At 31.7% G+C, this 20959-nt stretch overlaps 1 protein-coding gene across 10 annotated transcripts in view; it reads left to right on the forward strand.

Annotated features, from left to right (window-relative positions):
* EPHA5 (EPH receptor A5) overlaps positions 1-20959 on the forward strand; it is a gene marked incomplete at both ends in the record, with an annotated part of 332505 nt that overhangs the window by 156941 nt on the left and 154605 nt on the right. For 4 of the 10 annotated variants that reach the window (XM_080696953.1, XM_080696956.1, XM_080696955.1 and 1 more), the window contains 2 exons: positions 10949-11104; positions 15025-15360. The exons of 4 other annotated variants lie outside the window; for them this stretch is intronic. In XM_080696953.1, coding sequence (XP_080553079.1) covers positions 10949-11104; positions 15025-15360 — 492 coding nt within the window. The remainder of the gene's footprint in view (positions 1-10948; positions 11105-15024; positions 15361-20959) is intronic. 2 more of the 10 variants (XM_080696958.1, XM_080696960.1) reach the window with 1 other exon arrangement.

Here is a 20959-nt window from a genome sequence, read left to right on the forward strand (position 1 = left end):
TTAAGACTCTTGTTATGCTAATGAAATGATCAGAATCTGTGCAGTTTCAGTCACTGACTAACAGAGCTAGACATGCTGAATAAGTTTCAGTTTTTATTGTGTGGCTACTGTTATTGTTATAACTATCTTTTTGTCATGTGTTCATAAAAGAAATATTCTGAGAAATAGTGGTAAAATGTTCATCATAAAATAACAATGGGTAAAGAACAAGCTATAAAACATAAATTGAGTGAAGACTATATATAACCTTAAAATCTGAGTTTTCATATTACAAAATCAGTAATCTGCTTTCTAATTGTCCCTAAGATCAGCTTTTTAGAATTATTACTTTTCTGGCTTCCCTTTTCTTTCTGCTCTGGCTTCTGATAAAAAAAAATCTAAAATCCATTCTGGTTTTAAATTGAGATTTCCAGATACCTAGGATAGAAAAATAAACTCTGGGGATTACTGAATGACTCTAGTGTTGATCATATTAAACAAAGAAGGATGAATAAGTTAAATAAACATTGATAAATACAAATAATATAAAATATAGTGCTATGAAATATATATTAGTTTGCCTGGGTGAAGGTTTTAGAAATAAAGTATGTTGTTAAAGGATATTTTTACCAAATTATTTTGGATATGAATCTCCCATTCTGTGGAAAGAAAATAAATATTGACAGCTGAAATTGCTTAATTTGAAACCCAGTGGGACACTACCACATTGAAAATTATTAGCAAGTAGATGACTGCTTTTACAAAATGAACTACATTAGCCAGGTGCTTTTGCTAATTTGCAGATTTCCAATTCAAAAGAGTAACACTTCATAGATATGGATTGATCATTTGCAAACTGTTGTGAACCATTTTAATTTTCAATCTACCACTTGAAGGAAACTGGCTTAGAATAGTTGTATGTCCTATGTGTTCTCTATATTCTTGTATCATATTTATGTTCATAGCTATACGTATACTATAACCTATAATACAACTATACTTTCTCATAGTCAAAGAGGCAAATTTTTTTTTTTTTTTTTTTTTTTGTGGTACTGGGGATGGAACCCTTCTACCTCCGGGCTACATTCCCAGACCTATTTTATATTTTTATTTGGAAACAGGGTCTCTTAAGCCAGCGCATCTGGCTTTGAACAAGCACAATCCTCCTGTCTCCGCCTCCCAAGCACGGGGATTACAAGCGTGCCCCACCACACCCGGCCAAAGAGGCAATTTTTTAATATTTTGTTGTGTTTAAGATAAATCATAGTGTTATAGTTTATCGTGTGTGTGTGTGTGTGTGTGTGTGTGTGCATGTGTGTGTGTGTGTGTTTAGGGACTGAGCCTAGGGACATTCGACCTCAAAGCTACATCCCCAGCCCTTTTATACTTTTTGTTTTTAAACAAGATTTTGCTAGGTTGCTTAGAATATTTCTAGGTTGCTGAGGTTGATTCTTAACCTGCAATCCTCTTTTTAACCTCTCAAGTACTAGGATTACAGATTTGTAGTACCATGCTGGGCTTTATCTATGCTTTTTAAATAACTGCATTGCTGGTGTTTTAAGTAAACAATCTAAACAGTGATTCTTGACTTGACTCAGAAATGAATTTCCCTTTTGTTGAAGCCATTGTTTGTTTTTAAGGAGAAAATGAAATCACTAATGTATTATATCTGGTGGTTGATTATTTCAAAATGGTATGTATTCAATCCATGTTTTTGTCTTAACAAAGGAGATATAATTTTATTACACAGACCAAATTCTTTTTAAGGCAATAAACTAAAGTGTATTGTCCAGTGGCATAAGAGGGAAATCTCATAACAGAATATGATTTCTCTGTTAAGCCTCAAGGCCACAACTCTGAGTCAGACTGTTCATATCCCTTGATAACACATGTTGTATTGGAGGCTTTTGTCCTTCTATGAGAGTTTTATTGTATTAACCAGAAGAATATTAGCTTCATCATTAATAACTCAACTTACTTTATGAGAATGAAGAAATGAGTTAACCAAACCAGGTTTCACTACCTAATTCTAGAAATAAGGGATGGTTTAAATCAAGTACCGGCCATTAATTTTCACTTTCATTACAGGATAATTTATTCAGTTTTGTGTTAAATCTGCTCATGCCATCTATCAAGGCAATAAACATTCATGTTAATACAAAAGTTCTCCACAAAAGCACATGGATGAAACCATCCAAAAATGAAGAAAAACTCTAAAGGTGGAAGCAAGATCATTTCCTGATATTTTGTGAATATTTATTTTATAGTTTTCATTGTACTCAATATAAAACAATGAAAAGCCCTAGAGGTCAGCAATTTTAATCAACTTGTTATTTTTGCTTGTGAAGAGAAAAAACTCCAAGTGGGATATTCGAGTATCTCTGAATATAGAGAAATATTTTAGCATTTATTAACAATAAGCAAATACTAAACTTAACATTGTTTCAAAAAAGTTAGGATTCATTAAAAGATTTCCACTTTAATATACTTCCCTATAGTGAATTTATTCTGCAAAATAGTTTTCTGTCTTTTCTTTAACTTCAAAAAATATAAACATTGGTTATGTTTACAAAGATAAAAAGAAGTATAAATTTAGATGTAATGATAAGTTGTTTATTTGAAAAAAGTAGAGGGGGAGGGAATCGGGTGGAAACTGGGGGATGACTCAATGATACTTAGTGCACTTATGTCTCTGTCACCCTGAATTTCAGGAAGATGTATGATTAAATTCAACAATAAAAACTTTCTGTAATTTTTTACTTAGGGAATATAATAAATTTATCACTTAGTATTTGTTTTGCTGTATTCCATAGGTTTTGGTATATCACTCTTCATTTGTTTCAAAACTTTTTAAATGTTTTTCTCTATTTCTTCCTCATCAACTGGTTGTTCAAGAGTAAGTTATTTGATTCTCATGTATTTCTACAGTTTCTGAAGTTGTTTTTTGTTATTGATTTCTTGTTTTATTGTTTTATGGTCAGAAAATATGTTTGGTATGATCTCACTTCTTTTGTGGGCTATTATTTGAGGACTATTATTATCTTGGAGGATATTCCATATGTTGATGAGAAGAATTTGTATTCTGTAGCTGGTGGATGGAATGTTATGTGGAGTTCCTATTTCCTCACATCCTCGACAGCATGTATTATTGTTTAATTTTTTTGATGATTGTCATTCCAATTGGAATCTCAGTACAGTTTTGGTTTGTACTTTCCTAATTGCTACTGATATTGAACATCTTTTCATATATTTATTGGTAATTTGTATTTCTTCTTTTGTGAAGTGTCTTTTTAGTTCACTTGCTCATTGCTGGATTGGGTTATTTGCGTTTGTAATGTTAAGTATTTTAAGTTCTTTGTATATTTTAGATTTTAGTTCTCGGTTAAAGGAGTAGCTGGTAAAGATCTCTCATTCTGTTTGCTCTCTCTTTAGACTGTTGGTGGTTTCCTTTGCTCCATAGAAACTTTTAAAGTTAACTGCACCCCATTTATTAATTCTTGATTTAATTCCCTGAGCATTTGGGCATCTTACTAAAGAAGTTCTTACCGGTGCCTAAATATTGGAGTGTTGATCTTGTGCCCTCCTCTAGTAATTTTAAATTCTCTGGTCTATTTTCCAGGTCTTCGATCTACCTTGATTGACTCTTGTGCAGGGTCAAAACTGGGGCTTAATTCCACTTCCTACAAATGGATAACCAGTTTTTCAAATACTATTTTTGAAAAAGCTGTCACTTCTTCAGCATGTTTTTTGGCACCTTTGTGAAAAATCAATTGTCTATAAGTGTGTGGATTTTTTTCACTATCTGTTCAGTGGGCCTATGTGTCTGTCTTTGTGTAATATCATGCTGTTTTTATTAGTATATCTCTGCAGTGTAATTTGAAGTCAGGTATGGTAATGCCTCCTGTATGGTTCCTATTTCTGAGAATTGCATTGGCTATTCTGAATCTTTTGTTGTTCACAGGAATTTTAGGACTAACTTTTCTAACTCAGTGAAGAGAGACATTGATATTTTAAATCTCTCTCTCTCTCTCTCTCTCTCTCTCTCTCTCTATCTATCTATCTATCTATCTATCTATATATATATATATTTGTCTACTCTTAGTTTCTTTTGGATACCATTTGCATGGAGTATCATTTCAGGACTTTTACTCTATGTGTGTCTTTAGTGGTGAAGTGCAGTATTTTTTTTTAAATAACATAGTTTGGTATTGTTTGTTTTTGTCCATTTGCCTATGCTGCGTCTTTTATTTGGAGAATTTAAATTTAGTTATTTACATTTAAATTATGGTATAAAATTAATTCAAATTGTTAAAAGTATTTGTAGAAATTTAGTGCTAGAAAGAAATTACTAATTAAGGAGAAAATAAATTCTGCTTTAAGTTACTTTAAACTGAATTTTATTAGATATGATAAATATAATTTTATGATTGTAACTGGAAGCATTTTTGAAATTATATGGCTTATATTTTGGTGAAAGTTCTACAGTATAAATATAAAATAGTAATAATATGATTCACAATTGTTTGCAGTTTAAGAGGCAAAAGTCAGTTCATTTCCAGCCAAAATAGCTTGAAATAATAATTCTATTAATAATATCAGTAATATCCTCTAATAATATCCTACTATTATTAAACTAGTAACCTATTTTGTACTTAAAAATACTTTTTAAAGTGCTTGGGATTGAACCCATAAATGTTCTAACTCTGAAATATAACTCCAACCTTATTTTATTTTGAAATAGAATATTATTAATATACTACATGCTACCATCCTCAAATTTGAGGTCTTCCTGTCTCAGCTTTCTAAGTACTGGGATTATTGGCATATGCTACCACATCTGGGAAGACACTTTAAATATGAAAAAATATATTGTAATTGTTAAATTTTATATAGTTAATAATACTTATAAAGTTCAAAATATGATTATTTGGGTTCTTATTTTATTGAACAATTAGTTGTTATGCTGTTCTTAACAAGAACATATTTTAAATTTGAGCTAGATTATATTTTGGGTACATCATCTTGAAAAGAAATATTAAGAAAGAAAATTAGACTTAGGTTATAGCCTTTGATTATTCATATATAATGGAATGACAGTACAAATCAGTAGTGATCTTCTGTCATTCTCAATAAGCATAATTGGATAAATCCAGTAACTTTAAGATTGTGGCTTTAATACTATAAACAGTATTCTGTACATTTTTATTTCCACATACTTGATTATATATAAATGAATAGTATCAAATATAATTACATCTTTAAATGCTTGAAATATTTTAATTCTAATTTAACTATGGCATTTAGAATTAATAATCATGATTGTTTTTTCTAATACTTTATTTTGTTAGTGGTTATGTTTCTTGAGTATTGACTTTGAATTATAAAGTGAATACAGTAAAATACAGGTATTTTAAGGGTAATGATTTTATGAGTAAAATAAACTGGAGACATTAAACATAAGTTAACTAAAAATGGTGTGTAGTATTAATACATATTATCAATTTAAATCTTTTTGTTTAACTTTTAAAAACTTTAGAAATTTCTAATCAAATTTTGTAGCACCTTTTCCCAATTTTAATAATTGAAAATCACCTGGGCATGGTGGCACACACTTGTAATCCCCATGCTTGGGAGGTGGATACAGGAGGATCACTCAGGTTCGAAGCCAGCAGCACTGGCTTAGGATACCCTGTTTCCAAATAAAAAAGTATAAAATAGGTCTGAGAGTGTAGCCCAGAGGTAGAAGGATTTCCAGGAACCCCAGTACAACCAAAAAAAAAAAATTAAAAATCATTATTCACTTTGGTATTGATTAAAACTTTGTTGTGTTTACTTTGGGAAACTGCATTTTAATAAATATCACTATCACCCTATTTTTGAAGTGTCATATATGAAACTTTAAGTTTGCTGGCTTATGCCAAACTTCTGAAATAGTAAGTATGGGTGCAATATATATTATTCTTTACTTACCAGAACTTAATATTTGAATAATTTTAGATTAACAAGCTTTCATTAAGTTATTGTTTTCTCATTTAGGCTCTTAAGTACATAAAATTGCTGTTTATAGCAATAAATATATATAATACACATATAGAAATGCATGCATACACATACAAACGTAGCACATATTATGTGCATATGCATATGCATGTACATATGCATATATGTGTTCAGTACAAAGAAATATGCTATATGTAATAGAAATCAAATTATGAATTTTTATTCTCCAGAGTACTCATAAAAGTTGGTGGGAATAAAAAGTCATACGAATGAAAGCATGATAAAATTTAATATGTGTCATAAGAAATAAGCTAAATAAATTATTCAAAAGTTTTGAGTATGAATCGGCAAAAATAAGCAATAGTGGAGCATAGCGGGCTCTAGTGGATGTCGCTTGCTCTGTAGTCCTGCCATGGTGGGTTGCTGTTTCAGGCACCTCCTGTTCCTTAGCTACTGCCATTGAAGGTTGCTGCTCTGTGCAACTTACCGAAAATTATCTGGTGGTTCCTACCATGGAACGTTGCTGCTCAAGGCAGCTCCCTGAAACCTGTCTGTATTACATGACGATGACACAAAGCATGTCAAATAATAATCTAGAGAGTCTATTTAATAATTGGGGGGCAGGGATGAAATGGATGACAATTATCCTGGCTATCTGCAGCCAGTACCTTACTTATATAGAAACTTTAGACAAGGCATCATAAAAGTTAATCAAACACAGAATTTAGCAATTGGCACTAGTTAATATAAAGAAAGTCATTGAGGTAGACCTGTGACAGGCTAGGAAGAAGTGATCAAACATGACTGCGTGGAGATGACATCAAAGACCAGGTTTCTTGGGATTCGTCTGAAAGTTGACATCCAAATACCATATTTTCAAATTGAGCTGGTCCAGGATTCTTAGTGTGCACTCTAAGATGCCCCTCGACAGTAGGTATTAACACATGTATTATAAGAAAGAATTTTAAATGAACCTGGATAAATAATTAATATAATTAATTACAATAATTAATATAATTAATAATGGATATAATAATTGAAAATAGTCTCCTTTTGTCCTGGGAATTGCCATATAGACTCCTTAAACATATTAACACTAAGTGCAGACTTTTTCCTACTTCTCGTCTAACAAATAGACTTGGATAATGTTTTCCAAAAATATTCTAGGTAATAATATACAGACATTGTGTCCTCCAAAATTGTCTATATCTTAGTAAAAATAATTGAGTTAGAATTTAGAAAACAATTTATGTGCTTTTATTGGTGCATTATAGTGACACATTATAATGTAAATCACGTTGACAATGACATATATGCACATAGCACTTGGTGCCCCCACACCCCTGCCTCTTTGTTTCTCTCCTTCCCATTACAGAATTCTGAGATTAAAGCAAAGTAGGGTGGTGCAGGTTTGTAATCCCAGTACTTTGGAGGCTGAGACAGGAGGATCACAGGTTCACGGCCAGCTTCAACAACTTAGGCGCGCTGAACTTAGTAAGACCTTGGTTTAAAATAAAGAATAAAAAATAGGGCTGGGAGTGTAAATCAGAGGTAGAATGTCCCTGGGTTCAGTTACCTGTACCACAAATAAAAAAAGAAATTGACATTGGTATATTCACATTTATACACAGAGTCGATGGTAGAATTTTCATAAAATAACCTCAATCTTCCTTCTCCTCTTCCCTTAGACTTACTCCCTGGCTCCACAGAGGATTCATTTTTATTATCTGGAGTTTCTATTGTATCCTAATTCCTAGCTTGCACAAATTAGAGAAAATATATGACCCTTCACTTTTTGTGATTGGCTAATCTCTCTAGACATAATATTCTCCAGGGTCTTCCATTTTCTTGCAAATGACATAATTTTGTTTTTCTTTATTGCTGAGTAGAATTCCATTGTGTATATTTCTCATAATCTTGTCATTCATTAATCTGTTGATGGACACCAGGTTTGGTTATAACAAATATAAAACTGGGTTAGTGTTAGATGCTATTGTAAGTGTTTTGCGCATACTGAAGATAGGCAAGGCTAAGCTATGTTTTTAGTCAGATATTTTAAATGCAGTTTTTTTCTTATGATATTTTGAATTTACAGTGGATTAACTACATATATTTGAGAGTTTATTTTACAGAAAAAGAAGTCATTGTAAACTTTTGACTGGGAGCTGTAGCTGCCACTGCCCACATTGTAGTGAATATCCAATAGTTTTCACTATCCCAGAAAATACTCAAAATTTTAAAAATGCAAGCATAGATTCTGCTGAATTCATATAATTTTTGCACCACTGTAAAGTGGACAATTTGTTATGTTAATCCATCATAAGTCGGGGTTATCTTTATTTGTAAAAGATATTAGGTTTTGTGAACTGATGCCATCTGTGATATATAAATTTGTCTCTTCCCTTTTTTTCCTTTCTTCCTGATCAGTTCTTTAGTTTCCTCTGTCCTCATGTGTTTTCTACCTCATGTGGTCCTATGAAAGGTTTTCTCCTTCTCAGGAATTGCTAAACTCCTACTCAGTTGGATAATTTTTCTAACATTTCAAATTCTAACAGAGACTACTTCCTGAGAAAATTCTTTGATATTCTTGTTCAAACCGGGTTCAATTTTATGTTCACTCCTATCTTTCTTTCTCTTTCCTAGCATGATAATATTTATAAATATTAATGTGATACTTTTAAGACTTACTAAGGCAGACCATGATTATCTTGTTTACCTCTGTAATCTATAACTAAGTAGACTTTCTGCCCACCACACCTACTGAAATAATTTTGTTAAACTATTGAACAAAGAGAGCCATTTATCTACATTTTACTTATATTATCCCTATTTCCAAAACCCCTATGGTGGATTGAACAACAGTGTTGTGCATGATAGCACTGATAGTTTTTAATTTAAAAGGCACTCATTAAAAGAAAAGAATGTTTCATGAATCCTAAATGGATTTCTGCAAAATATGCAGAACATGTGGACTGACACTTCATGTCTTTGAAAGCAAAGAGTTTAAAGTGAGAATGGTTGTACTAAAAGGATAAAAGAAGAAAAATTGGATAACTTAGCTAAGTATGGTATTGGCTGCTGCAGCAATCCTATTATGAGAAAATAATATTTTAAATCTTCACCTAATCATTTTGCTACAAAATGTCCTTAATACTATCAAAAAGCTCTTGTTATCTTTCAAATACCTTAACATTCTCTCTGAATTTATAAGAGCATTAAGGCATCACTATCACCATAATTAGATCTACTGAAAAAATACCTTCTTATTTTCACCAGTTTCTGATTATTCATGGCTATGACAGAAAGCTTTAGCATGGGTTACTAAAACCTGAGATCATTTCTACATATGAAAATTATCCTCAATTCATTATATCTATTATAAATTTTCATTGGAATACAAGTTCATTTTCGAATTTTGGCAAATGTGAATTGATGTTTGAATACATATTCTTCAGAACATGTAGTAAATTTTGAGGGGGGAAGAGAGAAATTCCCTAACGTACATGATGTACATTCACAAAGATATGAAAGTCAATCACTAAGTCAAACATGGGGGGGGATGGAGTGGGAATTGGGGAAGGGATACATGAATGGTGTGAGCATACATACTTCTACCATCTTGTACTACATTAAGATGTATGATTACAATGCCCCCTAAATTTTTTTAAATTAAAATAAAAATGTAAAATAATTTTTGAAAATATAAAAAGCAGAGTTAATGAGCTTTATATAAAATAAGCTGATAAAAGCTTTTCTTTTTTTTCTTTCTTTTTTTTTTTTTTGGTGGTACTGGGGTTTCTAGAAGGCCTTCTACCTCCGGGCTACACTCCCAGACCTATTTTATACTTTTTTTAAAATTTGGAAACAGGGTCTCTTAAGCCAGCAAGGCTGGCTTCAAACCTGCATGATCTTTCTGTCTTCGCCTCCCAAGCATGGGGATTACAAGTGTGCGCCACCACACCCGGCCTCCAATGAAAGCTTTTCAAACCATCAGTTTGGTGGCCTTCAACTGACTCAAAACTAGCAATAGGAATATCGAAGGCTTTATCATCCCTTGAGAAGACAGAAGGATATGAATGCCTATGAAATTCAAAGTAAAAACATCAATGATGTCATAAACAACTTACTTCCCTGATCACTGACTCAGAAAAGTTAATAAAAATATTAGTACTTTCTTCATCCAATTTTAATTGTCTAGTAATAGACTTCCACTAATTCATTTATATGTTTAATGGCATTCTTCTGAGCACCTATGCTGATCAAACACTGGAATAAGAATTTTTAATGCAAAATTGAATAAGGAATAATTTTTACTATTTATAATCATTACAGATGTATATGTAAGTATACAGAATATATATGTTCAATTAGTAAGAATTTCAAGAAAAAATTTTAAAATGAAGTAAAATGTGGAACAAATTTTATAAATCCGACTCCTGAAAATAAATATAGATAAACACCAGGTAATCTCTGCACTCTCTCCAGTTTAACAGAACATATGATACTTTTAGTATCTACTAACCAACTTATTTATCAATTTTTAATGTCAAATTTTGGAACATGTATTATTTACCATACCATTCTATAATTATATGGGATAAATAGGCTTTATACAACCTACTTGCAGTGATACTAAGGTAAATTTTGTACTCAAAGCTCTGCTTCAGTTTTAAATACATACAAGAGTTTATCTTCATAAATATAATTTCTTATAAGCTCCTGTAACATAAAGTCATTAAAAATATGTACATTTCATACATGTTTAATTTGAATGTTTTAAATAAATATTTGGTTATCTGAATGAATCGTCTGGTATTTACAATCCAGAAGCTTATGAAAAATTATTAAAACACATGCAAAGATTGTATTATCTATAATCTATGTATACTAGGCCAAATGATACATTATTCACAAAACAAACACTGCCTCTGTTCCTGGGAAAAGCTTAGTCTCTTATTTCTTTTGACAGTGTGCAGACCTGGGTTCTTCAAAGCCTCACCTCACAGCCAGAGCTGCAGCAAATGTCCACCTCACAGTTATACCCATGAGGAAGCTTCAACCTCTTGTGTCTGTGAAAAGGATTATTTCAGGAGGGAATCTGATCCACCCACAATGGCATGCACAAGTAAGGAAACCCATGGGTATTTGGTGATGCCTACTTTCACCAGTTTGAAAAAACAGCATGATGGAGCCTGTTACACTCTATATTAACATTTCCCCCTAAAACAGGCATAGTGTTTAATCTTCTCACTATAATTTGCATCAAGTTCCAATCTCCTTGAGAAAGAAGCATACTTTTCCCGACCTTCAAATTCAACATATGAGACACAGAATGACTATTTTCCTTTTATTTTGTTTTTTATAGCCAAACCTTACTTCTGGCACATGTTCTTTCTTTTCACATTAACCTTGCTTTATTTTCTTTCTAAATCAGGTTTCTGATCATATAATTGTGCAATAAATGGCACCTTCACATTATTCTAACCTGTCCATTGCAAGGCCATTGAGAATGTCATTCACAAAATGATATGACATACGTATTAAGATGTGACACCAACATGGCAAATCAGATTGGAATCATACAGAAAACCATACCATGCAGCTTCCATGTTTTTTTGTTAGTGAATTTCCTTAGCTATCATAAATAATAGGTTTGTTGGTCATATAATTCATGTAAATAAATACTATACATTTAATTTCATCATTTGCAATTGATGGAATCCACAGCTATCAATGCTTTGGAGTGCACTGATTTTATAGTGTCCTATGTAATTCTGGGATGTAGCACATTTATGCATTTTTTTGCTTGGTGACTATACCTTCCTAATTTTCCACATGTGAATTCTCTAGCAATGAAACAAAAACAGAAAATAAAAAGGAAGAAAAATGAAACTGTCCTTCTTCACAGTGTTCAATTGCCATATCCTGCTTTGTTAGGTCTTAGCAAATTGTAGTTGATCTCAAAGATGTACAGATTTCTTCTTATTAAATAGCCACAAATTAAAGTTTTATCTGAACTTCAGTGTCTGGATTTTATAGTAGTGAATAATATTTTCAGAATTCCTGAAATCATTGATATTAACGTTGCACTACTGAAAATCATTCATTTTATTGTAAGACTTATAATTTTATGGGTTAGATAATTGCTTACTTGTGGCAAATAATTTTTCTTCAAATGAATATATGGCATTAATACATACATTTTTGGAGAATGAATGTGGTAATTTTTGGTTGCAGTATAGATTTAAAGGGTCATTTAGATCAGTGAGAGCAAAAAAAATGGCCCAAATAACAGGAGTAATGTTGGTTAGATAAGAGAGTGGCAAACTAAGGAAAGAAACCATGTATGAATCATCTTTTAAATTTACTTTCTACTACTATTTTCTTTAAGTGGTTTAGCCATGAACTATTGCTTTTTTGGCAAAAATATGAGTCTCCCTTTCTGTATAATTGTTATGTTTGGCAATGGGGGAGAGGCTGTGTTTTTCCGTAGCAAGCGCTGTTTGACATTGTCAGAAATAGAGCCTCAAGTTAGGCTTCACATATTTTTGTCTCCATTTATGTGAATTTATAATACTATGTCCAATAGAGATACTAATTTATATGTACTTATCAAAAATAGACTATTGTATTTTTTCTTTTTGTTGTTGTTTCATTCATAGTACCAGAGATACTACATAAGGTCCTCTTATGGTTTTATTGATTGACAAATGAAGATCTTGAACTTCACCTGGCCTTTGGCTCTTTGGATTGCATTTATGGTTCTTATTGCTTTTAATTTTTTTCCTGGAATTTGGAATTCATAATAAATAAACCTTCATGGAGAAAAGTCAAACAAAAATAAGAACCATATTTTGATGAACCTACTTAAATCAAGGGTTCTCACAGCTCCACTTTGAGTCACACATTATATTTGTTATCAGAGCAGTGGAATTTTAGGTGCATGTTAAGGTTGAGAGTCTACTTTTTCTCAACACTGTAGAGCTTCACTTGACTTTAAGTTTCATTTTAAATTTAGAGGTATATGTGCCTCACCAAAATGTTGAGGGGCTGTTCATAACAGCATGAGAAGTGTCAGGCTAATGCATTTTATAGATTTGGGGCAAAGGCATGAAATGCAAGTATAATTCATATGGAAGGAAATAAAATCAAAAGTTTGACATCTTTCTAAACTAGTCACATTTTGTCTTCATTTTATCTTTTTCTTAGAAATTAAGCCTGTAATATTTTGACCTTTAATTAAAATATATCTATAAGTTTACATATTATATAAAGTTTATAGTAAAAAAATAATATGTATATTTTCATCTTAAGTAATTGTTGGGACTTAAAAGTGACTTTTTATTGAAGTGTGTGAGGTTGAGCATATGAGGAAATTATTAGGGCTTAAACATCAATAGAGTCAGGGTGGTGATAGTTTTGACAAAAGTCAATTCTTTAGTTATGGAATTCTTTCACTTAAATGTCACTTTTATAGCTATTTTCTTAAATGCTAGGTAGCTTTCCTATCACTTTTGAATGTATTCTTCAGTAATGGATTAATAAATGTTTGATGTTATTGCTAATTTTAATACTTTAAAAAAACAACACATACTAGGCTAAGCTAGATCATCTTATGTAGTTTAATGCATAATTATGCACTTCTCAAATACCCCATACTCAATATTATATCAAAAGGAATTTTTTTCTTTGAACACATCTAATCATGTAACATTTATATTAGGTTTTACCTCTACATATACATACATTGATTTTAGTGGTAGATTAGTATGTCATTGGTCTTAATTCTGTTTAGTATGCTTATTATTAGGTTCAGAAATAGTCAAAGTAATATTTGAAGCCAGGTGTGGTGGCCATACTTTAATCCCAGTACTTGAAAGCCTAAGATAGGAGGATTACAGGTTTAAGGCCAACCTCAGCAACTTAGTGAAGTCCTTTGCAATTTAGTAAGACCCCGTCTCAAAAAAAAAAGAAAAGAAAAAAAGAAAAATGGCAATAAAATTGGGCTGGGGGGTGTAGATTGGAGGTAGAATACCTCAGTATTCCTTTTGAATCAGGTATCATTTCCCCTTTCTTGAGAAATCTTGTAAGCAATCCAGAGCATGATTTCCATTGGTAAAATATTTGTAAAAATACTTCCTCTTGTTGAAACAAGATGGCTCTGGATATAAATATACTTAAAAATCTAAATCAATTAACATATGGATAAAAACTGCCCCAATATACTGCATGAAGTTAAAAAATTCATATTAATACTATGCTAAAATGTTAAAATTCTATGAAAATATTTTAGTTAAATGCATCTAATTCCTTATTGTGGTACGTCATTGCAGATTCAAATTTGTACTATTAATTCTTCAAACTCTGAGCCCTGTTCACTCTTTCTATTGTAGTGTCTTTGAGGATTAGTTTAAAATGAATTTTAAACTTTCAATTTGTAATATTTATAACTTTTAGCACAATGATATGAAATGAATAGGAAACAAAATAAGTTAATACAAATTGTGACGACTTTAAGTCCAGTGCTTTCCTGATTTCAGAGAGGATTTTCAATGGTTTATTTGTTAAAATAGGTAATCCATTCTGTAAATCACATATCAGAATCTAAGGCATCCTTCTTACTTAGTACATAATTTGTTTTCAAGAACCACACTGAAAACTCCTGTTTTTACCTTTACTCATTGCTTAGTAGATTCTTCATATTTACTTCTTAATAACAATAGGAAAGTCATTTACCACGTTTTAAGCATAAAATTTAATCTATTTGTGCTTGCCTAGTTTTACTTCATAATTATTTACATATAGATTAAGTGAAACATCTGCTTTTGCGAAAACAATTTAATAACAATGCCAAGGTAAATCATTTCTAAAAGCCCCCACTGTTTCCTACAAATAGTAACAAGATTTTTCAAAGATAATTACAAATTATGACTTAAAAGATTAATTGTAAACCTAGTTTCCTTCATACCAGAGACTAGTGTGGTAAATGATGCCTAATTAATATCATCTTAAAATATGTTTTTCTCACTTTACTTTGCAAACCAGGACCCCCCTCAGCTCCTCGGAATGCCATCTCAAATGTTAATGAAACTAGTGTCTTTCTGGAATGGATTCCGCCTGCTGACACTGGTGGAAGGAAAGATGTGTCATATTATATTGCATGCAAGAAGTGCAACTCCCATGCAGGGGTGTGTGAGGAGTGTGGCGGTCATGTCAGGTACCTTCCCCAGCAAATCGGCCTGAAAAACACCTCTGTCATGATGGTGGATCTGCTCGCTCACACAAACTATACCTTTGAGATTGAGGCAGTGAATGGAGTGTCCGACTTGAGTCCAGGAGCCCGGCAGTATGTGTCTGTAAATGTAACCACAAACCAAGCAGGTAAGTGTCATGCCCAAACAACATGAGTATTGTAGGTCTGCCTCTATCAATTATCTTCATAGCTGAGGGCAAGGTTCACTAATATCTATGGAAAAACTTCCCCATACACCAGTAAATCAGAGCTTAAAGTACAACTCATCATAAAATACTTATTTTTTAAGTTTCAAACAAAAGCTAAATATACACAGACCAAAAGATACATTTCAATTGTTTTTCAATTATTTTCAATTATTTCATTTATTTCAATTATCTTTAATTATTTTTATTCAAATATATATTTCTGGATCAAAGCTATTTGTGACAAATAATATGATCTCATATAATTTTACATGATGCATCTTTATAGCTCAAATCTATATTTTATTCTGCTTTATTATTCTTTTTAAAATTCATTTTTAATGACATGTTATCAGGCAGTTTTTATTTGTTTGTGTGTTTGCTTGCTTGCTTACTGGGCACCACAGCTATATTTTTTTGCAGATTATAATAGTTTTTTCTTATTATTTCTATTATGATTACAGCAAAATGCATGGAATGGTTTGTGTCTTTGCCAAATCCATTTATCAAAATTAAAATAACTATGCACTATTGAATAATCACATGAAAACATATATTCCAATTTGAAATCTTGGAATCATTAGGGTGTAGTTATTGAAAAGTAGGGGAATATATTTCTGTTTGAGTTACTTAGTCTTCTATATTTTCTGTTCACATATTCACTTTAAAGCAAATCAACACAGACTTCTTTCCTAGGAAAAATAAAATCAAAGGCAAACCATAGTTGATATAACACCTAACATAGCTAACCCACTAGGTGGCAAGAATTTTTCCAAGTGTAAGAGTAGATTTTTTCCACCAACAGGTATCTAGGAGAGGAAGATAGATTAAATTTTCCCAAATTACAATTATCCCTTTACCTAGGCACAGCTTTTGTCTAATGATTTAGTAAGCTCATTACTTATATAGTTTCTCAGATGGGTTTTGGTCAGTGTGCGTATCCTTGCAATTGATAATAACAATGACATAGAATTTTTTCTGAATCAAAAATTGAGTGCAGTTAATATAATATTAGTATATGTTTATAGGTTATGGAATGCTGGGGTTTCAAGTTGCAGCAAGCATAATTATGATGAATTGCTGGTTATGTCATAGGTAATCAAGAGATTATCTATGAAAAATATGAAAATGTAACTGGGCATATAGCTCAGTAGTACAATTCCTAGTATCTCTACCATCCCTTGTATACACACATTCAAGAATAAGACAATCCATGCAATTGAGTTCCTAGTTGTTTCTGACTGATAAAATATTCAATAGTAGCTCAAATGATGTGAAGTTCCTGATCAAACCAAGAAGAGTTATTCTGAACATTTTCTATATTTTCATCTACACTGAATGAATGTCTACAACATTTTTTGCACAAAAAGTGCACACATATATGTGTAATTTTCCTCATTTAATGTGTTATTATTTCTTCATAAGTTCTTAACCTAAAGTGAAAATAAAAGAAGTGCTCAAGTGCCAGGCAACAATAGGAATAATTACCTTTTTCTTTCAGTATATATACACTGAGCTGCAAGCAAGGGAAATGTGTGTCACCCTTCACACTAGACACCACAGGTGTTTAGTAAACTGTCTTCCTTTATCAGAAAACAAATGGCTTTAAACCTATGGCTTCAGGCTTCTTAATGACATCTTTCAACCTTACTTGATTTCACTACAAATCTTCCATTATCATATTAAAAGCATACTGAATAATCACTAAGCTTTTTTTGTGTGTGTGTTCCTCTGGGAGTAAACTCTGTGGCTTGGAGCATCTTAACTTCTTTGAAAGATATTCCTTTGAGGAGCTGAATACAGGAAATGGCTATTTATTGTTTTTGCAGTGTGCCCAATAAATAAACATGTGCTCTGGTTGTCTTTGACTTGCTGGCCTTTTCAGACTCCAAAGTGTGTTATTTGGACCTTGGGTACCTTAAATACCAAGCAAGATTAATTTTCATTCAGCTAGTTTTGGCACTGCTCACTTGAAAAACAAACAGTTATAATCAGAGAAGACATTGAGTTGACTTTTGGTTGCTGTTTTTTTTTTTTTCTTCCCAAGTTGTCATGGTAGATACTCTAAAAGCCTTGCAAAGCTATCCAAAAAATTAAAATTAGATTTATCTCAGTATTAGTATTTCAGATCAAATGAGTCTCAATTTCTACCAAAAATTGTTATCTTTGAATGACTCATAAGATATCTTAGATTTAATACCACTATTGCCAAATGCTTGTTAAGTACTTACATCACAGAGAGTAGTTGTGGTAGTTTTTAGTATCTGTATATTTTTAAGCATTAAATTGAATATGGTTATCTGTAGTACATGCAGTTTTTATAGTTTTTATGTAAAAATGTTTTAGTAGATTTTAACATTAGTTTCAAATTCTTTTAATTATTTTTAAATGCATTTCTTACTTTAATAATTCCTTTCAAACATGAATTGGTTTCCATAAATGTTTGATATTTTCTGACTGTTTTGTTGTATGACATCAAATATTGGATGAACTATCCAAATTCAAAAAGTACAGGAAAAGAGCTCTCTATTTAAGATGAAAATTTGAAAATAGTTATTTAAGATTAAAAAAAATTTCAGTCTTCCCTGAGTTAAAATTGATGAGTTTCCCCTCGTAGTCTATAAAAAGGTACTGTTTTAATGATTAACATGTGGGTCTTTATACAACATTTAAAACATTTTTGCAAGCATTGTATTATTATGTAATGCTCTTGGGAAAAGCCATCTAATTTTAAATAACTTTTTTTGCATGTAACTTAATAGTCAAGTCAGAAGACTATGTTTTAAGGAAAAGCTAAGTGCTAGAATTAGTTGGAAATTATGGTTATTATAAAATAAGGTTATGGTACTGATATGGATAGAAAAAAATAAACTTTTTGAGATGTTTTGGAGGACAGAGAAGCTGACTGACATTAAAGAGGAAAAAGAAAACATAATAAAGATATAGATGTTATTTAAGATAAAAGGGAATGCTGCCTGTGGGAATAAAGAAATGATAGGGAAATAAAATGTGAACATACTGATTGCATAACAAATTTTCTATAAACAGCCAAATTGCAAAGGGGATAACATAGTGAATATGCACACTCTGCTATATAGGATTTTTAAACTCAAAATGATTAAAATTTATTAAGGTTTTAGTAAATTTATGTCTAATTTCAATAGTGCATTGTTATTATATATCATAGTGAGATTCAAAGTAGTGCGTTTGAATGTGTGCACATCACTTTCTTTGTTTCTCTCCAGAACCCACCTTGCTTTCACTGTCTCCCTGTACATGTTGGTAAGATCAAATAGTGATAAATTCATATATGGATGTAGCATTACTTGAACTACTTATTTCTCTGAATCTCCTTTATCCTTTCACCATCTCCATCCCCAAATCCCTTTCTATTATTGTACTGTTCTCTCTCCTGGAATTCTTTTTATTTCGTATTCTATTTCTGGCTTCCACGTATGAAAGAAAACAGAAAAAAAATCTTGATTTTATGAGACTGACTAATCTCATAGCAATCTCTAAGCAATTTTCTAGTTTCAACCATTTTCATGCAAATGACATAATTTTGTTTTTATGACTCAGTAAAATTCCTTTGTGTGTATATCACATTTTCTTTATATATTCATCTGTTGTCAAACACCTAGGCTGGTTTAATAATCGGGCTATTTGGAATTGTGCTGTTGTAAATATGGATTTGCATGTATCACTATAGTATTCTGACGTTACTTCTTTTGGAAAGATACTTAGGAGTGGTATAGTTGAGTCCTATGGTGGTTCCATTTTTAACTTTTTGAGGAAATTCTGTACTGATCTCCATAGTAGCGGTTAGACTAATTTACAGTACCACCAGCAGTGTATACATATTCTTATTTTCCCATATCCCTGCAAGTATTCATTACTGACATCTTGATGTTTGCCCTTCTAGCTGGACTTAGAAGGAATCTCAGTGTAGTTTTGATTTGCATTTCTCAGATAGCTAGTGATGTTGAAAAATTTTTTGTTGTATTATTGGCTCTTTGTATATGCCTTTATTATATGATAAATTCTTTTAAAAAACTGACTTATACACAATAATATTACTTTGTCAAAAAGCATCTAGACTTATTCCCATTACAACACTTATAATTTTCTTCTATTTTATGCTTTGAAGGAATATAATATATACATTTTATGTGGATAAATAGAGATCTAGGTATAGTGTAAAATATTTAAAATATTGAAAAAGTTATTTTGAAAGCTTCATCGTGTGCTCTCAAAATAGTGCACGTTTATTTTGTTCTACAAAGTACAGCAAAATCACCTCTGACTTGGGAGGGAATGCGCTACCCTCCCCAAAACATTCAGAAATATACCTAGGGCAAGTGGTCCTTTTGTTCCCAATGCTTGGGATTGAAAACCCAGGAGTGTTCTACAACTGAGCTACATCCCCAGCCCTCATTTTTATTATTTTTCTTTCTTCTAGACAGGTTTTCACTAAATTGCTGAAGCTGGCCTTATACTTAAGACCCTTCTATTTCACCCTCCCAAATAGCTGAGATTTGACACCATATACAAAATTTCCTCTACTTTAATGTTTTATTTCCCGGTCCTTGCCAAAGTTTCTGGAGCATATAATATTCCCAGTTCACCAGTTTCCTTTCAGTTTTTGATGCCATTCTTGTAGTTTCCTAGCATGGTGTTTTAAAGAATGGTCAGTAGATCAGGGTTTTGGAAGCCTAAATTATTTTGTAGACCTAGAAATTTAAAGGACTATTGAAACAAGATGTTGAAAGTACACTTATGTTATTATAAAGTATCAGCAATTGTTTTGTGGTTACTTCTCTTTGAGATGTTTTTGAAAAAGTCATCATCATTAGCTAGAATGTTATTATAATTCAAAGTGCAAGGGTCTTGTTGGTTCTCCTTACTGGAGAAATCACTTTGGCAATATGTGTAACCACTGTCTGATTAAACCTACTTTCTTGCCAATTATAATTTGTTGTCTATACAGAACAAGTACAACATTTAAATCTTCTCATGTGTTCATAACTTTTAACCTTTTTCTTTCAATGTTCTTTATGATGAATGGCACTAGTTATACCATTTCCTCAGAAATGTGTACTTATTTATATTTTTTGAAAGAAGGACATTCTCAGAGTCTTTACTTTGGCCATGACTGCAGTTTTACAATTAGTTTTTCTTTCTTGTGCAGTTGAGGCAAATTAGTGTTAGCCTGAAGGAAATATTCAATAACCTCTAAAAATTTTTAATTTTATCTCTACCCCTTTATTTATCCAGTATATTTAGAAATAGTCACAGATGCTCTTAAGAAAAGATATATATAAACATATGATACTAGTGTAGAGTCCTTCTTCAAGAGTATCTCTGTTCTAGTCAGTTAAGGAGTTGTTGAGTAGGTTAACCAACTAGGGTATGGAAACTTGATAATCTATGAGTAACTAGACCACTACACATAGATTTCTTTGATTAAATTGATGTCATTGATGTTATAGACCAAATGTCCCACTATTTCAGTCTCTGCATGCCAGAGTACTTATTTTTTTTA

This window comes from Muscardinus avellanarius (genome assembly GCF_963383645.1).
Source record: "Muscardinus avellanarius genome assembly, chromosome: 6".
In the NCBI taxonomy this organism is placed as follows: Eukaryota; Metazoa; Chordata; class Mammalia; order Rodentia; family Gliridae; genus Muscardinus; species Muscardinus avellanarius.